This window comes from Diabrotica undecimpunctata, chromosome 2 (assembly GCF_040954645.1).
Source record: "Diabrotica undecimpunctata isolate CICGRU chromosome 2, icDiaUnde3, whole genome shotgun sequence".
In the NCBI taxonomy this organism is placed as follows: Eukaryota; Metazoa; Arthropoda; class Insecta; order Coleoptera; family Chrysomelidae; genus Diabrotica; species Diabrotica undecimpunctata.
In genome coordinates, this window is record NC_092804.1 from 59,117,725 (window position 1) to 59,123,724 (window position 6,000).

The following is a 6,000-nucleotide window of genomic DNA, read 5'->3' on the forward strand; positions in this document are numbered from 1 at the left end:
GCATGTCTTGATAGAACTGTAAACGCTTTCTCTTATGAACATCGGTAAGTTCTTGTACCGGTAATATTTTGTACGGCTTATAGTTGTGCTTTTTTAAAACTCTATGTATCGTCGCACGGCTTTTCTCTATGTATTAGTAGCATTATTTAGACTTATTTCGAAATTTTCTAAAATAAAAATGTTATTATGGATTTAATCTATTATTTAAGTATTTAATTTTTACCTTCAAACTAAAGCAAAGTATTAAGATCTTCATCATCATTTCTTACGATAGCGTTTCTTTCGTTCAAACATTTTTTCATTTATGACATGACGATAATTATAGGTATAACTGTGTAATATAATATATTTGCAGAAGGAGTCTATCGATCTGGGGCCTATATGAGCCTATATTTTCTTCTTGTCGCTTGCTTGTTTTTATTATTTTTTTCATTAATTGAGAATATATCTACTTTTTCATCCGCAGTATAACCCATTTCGGCATGAGGACTGACAGTTTATAATAAATTAATAATTGTTTCATTTTGAAATATCAGTTGCATAGCCACCTATGGATACTCTTTTGTAGTACCATATGCCATTATAGAACAAAACTAATGCTACACAATGTTATATATTGGTAATCAGGAAATACAGGGCTACTCAAAACTATAAAAAAATACAGGGTGTCCCATTTGAAATATTGAATGCATTTTATTGGGCACTCCTTGTATAAAAAATTTGGTCTGTTGCTACATTGTTGGTCGGTACAGATAAAATAATACAACTTTTATTTGAAACTTTTTTTTGTATTCCCGAAATTAAGGAAAATAAGTGGGGTCAAAATATAATGAGAAACCCGGTACATACGTGTGTACAGGCAAACAATGATTGATTTAAATTATTATTATTCAAATGATATAATTTGAATATTACAAGATATTTAGAGAGACGAATAATGGTATAAAATGAATATGTTAGTTATTATTTAAATGTGAGATTTAGAAGTTTGAAATAGTTTTATTTTTTTATACTTTTTCCAATGTATTTTATATAGGCACGCACGGGCATGCGCCTAATGGTAGAGCCGTCCTTGATTTATTTGGTTTATTTTATAGAAAATCGGTGATAAGAAAAAAAGGGAAGAAATGAATGACAAAGATAAAGAAAATAATTTTCTCCCAATATTACACGAGGGTTTTCCACTGAAAATAAGTTGTGTTGCGGAGAGAAACAATAGCACTATTAGACAAAAAAGAAAATTGTATAATCCAAATGATTTGTCGGTAGTTTCACACCGAAAAAATGTGGTTGAGAAATGCGCAGAAATGATAACTAAGGAACCCCATTTTTATGAAAATCGGTAAGAATAGTGCCACTATTTAGTTTGTGTTTATAATTTCACCGTTTTCCATTCTACCGTTAGGAATATTAGCTTAATTACAAATAAACTGTTGGACAAAATTAACTGTCCATTATCATTTTTAAAAACATTCGGAGATAATGATCATTTTGTAAGTAGTGTAGTGTCCCCCCAAATGTAAGCAGTTCTGAACTATTTCTAATGTCTTATCGTTTTGTGGAGAAACGGTAATTTACATTGGAATTTTTGCTAATTAGCATATCTTCGTTTTATCGATATTAAGGCTCATTCGGAAATTTTTGATAGTCGATTCAATACGGAGAAAGAGTGTGCACGTACAATGTTCGAAAAATTTGTACTTAAAATGGCCGAAATATGTTTGAGGGGGAAGATCCACAACACCATCCAAGAAATGGAAATACTAAAGATCGACATGGTGGAAATCAACGATATAAGATGGTCAGACTCTGGGCAGTGCTGCGTAGGTGAACATTTTTTGTATTACACTGGAAACGACGACCCATATTACTAAAATGGCGTAGCTGTGATTCTGAGCAAAAGCACTCAGCGTGCTTTGTCTGTCGAACAGTCATTCTGCAGCTCCACGCATCATCCAGGTTATACCAACATCATCCAAATTGACGCTCCCACCTTCAATGGAACCATGGATGATATCCATCGATATACCATTTTGGGTTTTCTGTTTTGCGAGACATGCCATTACTTTTTACTTTTATTATTCACTCGCATTATTCTTTTCCATTTGTTTTAAACGTTTCAACGTTTGGCATTCCTTTGCCCAGGTAGCTGTAGCTTCCTCCGTAGTTGGTGTTAGTTGTTGCCCTGGAAACCATCAGGGTCTTCTAACTCTAATGCCACAAATTGCTTTCATTGCTCCTGTAGTGATCCTTTCTTAAGTTAATATGCTCCTTTTCTAACTTGGCTGCAATGTACTGAAGACGACCAATAGTCAGAAATACGTATATACGGTTGCCTTCCATCGATATACCATTTTGGGTTTTCTGTTTTGCGTGACATGCCATTACTTTTTACTTTTTCATATATATATATATATATATATATATATATATATATATATATATATATATATATATATATATATATATATACAAGTTACACTTTCAGCTATACCAGTTTATATTTTTTATAGGGAACTAATACTGCCGGAAAAAATTTAGGGACGTCGAAAAAAAGGATTCCGAAAGAAAATGCCTTCTCAGAAAACGCATGAGAAAGAAGTAGAAAAAATTTACAAAATATCCAAAAGTCTATAAATTTAACAAAATTTGTTTCATTTAGAATCAGTTTTTCTGTTATATTTAATTGCTCATTTTTCTAATTTAAATAAATTTATAATATTTAAATGAAAATAATTACATAATTTAAGAAGATAATATTATTAATTTTCATAATTCGTTAAATGATGAACTGGTAGATTGTATTTATTCTATGTATATGTAATTTAAATAGAGTCAGTTTAAAATAAAAGTAATTATAATGATAGATATATAGATAGATAGATTTATTGTATAGATATGTTGGAATAAAATTATTTATGTTATGGGATATTATTACTTGTTTATAACATAGAACAATGTTAGAGCTCGAGTTTAATCGCTCCAGATTTAGCAATATATTTTGGCAGTATCGGCGATATTTTACACTTACTGTATAAAAGAGACATACGAGTAAATCAAGTAGTAGTGCAGCTTGGAAATACAAAATATTTTATTCCATATGCACTCTGGGTTTAGTAAAATCTTATATGGTGAGAGAAACAAGAAAAGTTACGTTTTTTTTTTTTTTCTTGGCAATCGGGCTAAGTGCCCATCCAGCCAGCAGCAAATGTGTAATAAAGTTCACTTAAATTAACCTATTCTAACTAAACTAAATACACTACAATTCTGGAAATTGAAAGAAGACTACGATGGGAGAGGAACTAGGAGGATTACTTTTCGCACCTAGAAGTCATTCAAGATGACTCACAGACAGAAAGTGTAGACCACGGAAAGTATAGGTAAAAAGGTAAAATATTTGGCGAGTCAACAGAGGTAACGAGCTTAACACCTATACTAAAGTTTTAAGTTACACATTTTAATAAACTTAAGAATAATTTTATATACCTTGTACATATTTAATGATATCAAATAAAGTAGATTGAATGGGGGGTATAATTTTTGTAATAATAAACTATTAATAAGTTCTTGTCTTTGTATTTCAAATTTACTACAAGCATAAAAAATGTGATCTAAGTCGCAAACCACATTGCAAGTTTCACAAAGTTCGGTGTTGACTACACCGATTTTATATAAGTGTTGAGGGAAGCTTGCATGTCCGTATTTTAGCCTACAAATGGTCATAATATCATTTCTTGTAAAATCAAATTCTTGGTGCCACAAATCTGTCGGAATACTTGGATGTAATAGTGTATATCGTGTGAGGTTATTAGAGCAATAGTTTTTCCAATGCAATTCCCATTTTGCCTTAAAATTACTCTTAGATATCATTAAATATTCCTGACCACCTAAATTGTTGTTGATATGCTCTCCAGTTGTAACGCTTTCTTTGGCTAAGGAGTCTGCAACTTCATTAAAAGTTACGTTCTGGAAATCATTTTTGTTATCAGTCATTATGACTGTATCGTCTTCTTCAATGATGATTTACTCTATCCGCAGCGGACTTAAATAATGTCATGGTACCGAGTCCATACCACTGGCGGAGAGTCTTACGTCTTTCAAAGAAGACACTGTCTTTTGTCGACAAAAACCACGTTTTCATTACCACATTTTATTACTATACTTAATAATATTATTAACCACTTGACAAGTTTTAATGTAAAAAGTAGGTAGAAAAGATATTTCGTTACCAGTGACAGCCTTTATAAAATTTATTTTTGGGAGTCCAAATACATTATACCAATACGTTTAATAAATTTTATTAAATCTGTTGAAACTGCATCAATAATATTTTTGTGACTATACGCAAACCAATTACTGTACATATTAATGTGGCTGATTAAGCATTTAAAAGACCTTTCAAATAATGTATTACAACACCCTCATTTTCATTTAAAAATTTTGCCGATAACGTATATAAAAAGGGTATCCTCACGGACATACTGTTTAATATAAATTGACCAGTTTCAGGATTTTTCCTTGAAAGTCGCCGTCCTACGAAATAACGATTTTTTTTCTTTCATTTGTACCGCACTATATATTTTCTAACATACCAATCAAAAAATACTATACCGTCAACCAACTTTTAAAATATTTGAAATAATAATTATGATTCTTACCAATTGTTGAGCAGTGTATATATTCTTCCAAACTATAACTTAATCAGCTCAGAACTAAGTGACCTCATAAAACAACTGCCAAACTCTTTCATCTTAGTTGAAGACTTTAACTCCCACAGCACAACATGGGGTTCCCAGCGCACCTTTGCGAGGGGAAAACTTATCAAAGATATCATAAGTAACTATAACATCAACCTCTTGAATACAGGGAGCTCCACATATTTTCACATCCAGTCTGGAATCTCCACTTCTGTAGACCTAAGTTTTTGCGATTCTGGAACCACTCTTCTGCTTTAGTAGCAAACACCAGATAACTAATAAGATAGTAATCACTACCCCATTTAAATCTCAATTCATATCACCAAAGATGCAGAAGTCAAAACCAAATAAAAATCGCCTGTGTAAATTGGGTTTATTCAGTGATACTCTTGAAGAACTTTTTAACCAAATTACAAATTGCATTCTAACTGCGACTGACCAATGCATAGATAAATGCACCATTAATTCATCAAGAAAGGCTGTCCCATGGTGGAACGACTCCTGTAAACTCACAATAAAAGGATACTAGGAGGTTCTTAATAGATATCGCAAAACTCGTAGCATCGAAGATTTTATTTATTTTAAGAAAATGCGTGCAAGATCCAAACGAATTCTGAAGGAAAGCAAAAAAGAATCCTAGAAAAAATTCGTTAACAACATAACTTCAGGTACCCCTCCCGCCCAAGTGTGGACAAAAATTAAACAAATAGTAGGTCTAAACACATATCGCAAATTACCCAAAATAACAGATGGAGATAATGGCATTACAAAATGATAACCAAATAATCGAAACGGTAGCCAAATACTTTCAAAACGAAACTAAGTCTGAACTCTTCATTTCGTATCCTACAAATCAGTCACTACCTATCCTTATCCTAACCAATCCAATAAACCTTGCCATCACAGAAAAAGAGCTAAATTTGGCAATCTTATCAATGAAAAACTCGTCTGCAGGTCTTGATGACATCCCGTCTATCTTCATCAAACATCTACAGATAGCAACTCTCTCGAAGCTGCTTGCTCTCTACAATAAGATATATTTTAGTCAAAGCTTTTCGAGTCTTTGGCCACAATGGCTTACCATACCAATCAGAAAAAAATGACTTATTTTCTTACGCTTCCAGCCTAGAAGCCAATCGCACTAGCATGCACAATGTGCAAACTACTAGAAAAGATGGTAAATAAACGTTTGCTTTGATTTCTTGAAAAACACAATCTCGAAAACATACAACTTCACCAAGATCTTGACTAGTATAAAGAACACAGTATTAAGTACTTGACAAACACACTGGCACGTGCAAAA

General features: G+C 32.2%; 1 protein-coding gene across 2 annotated transcripts in view; it reads left to right on the forward strand.

The window, feature by feature from the left end:
* LOC140434609 (uncharacterized) overlaps positions 1–2,831 on the forward strand; it is an 82,619-nt gene extending 79,788 nt beyond the window's left edge. Inside the window, exons 15-16 of one of the 2 annotated variants that reach the window (XM_072522995.1) lie at positions 1,098–1,342; positions 2,514–2,831. In XM_072522995.1, coding sequence (XP_072379096.1) covers positions 1,098–1,342; positions 2,514–2,541 — 273 coding nt within the window. In that variant the 3' untranslated portion in view covers positions 2,542–2,831. The remainder of the gene's footprint in view (positions 1–1,097; positions 1,343–2,513) is intronic. The other variant, XM_072522996.1, reaches the window with a different exon arrangement.
* The last annotated feature ends 3,169 nt before the right edge of the window (positions 2,832–6,000 follow it).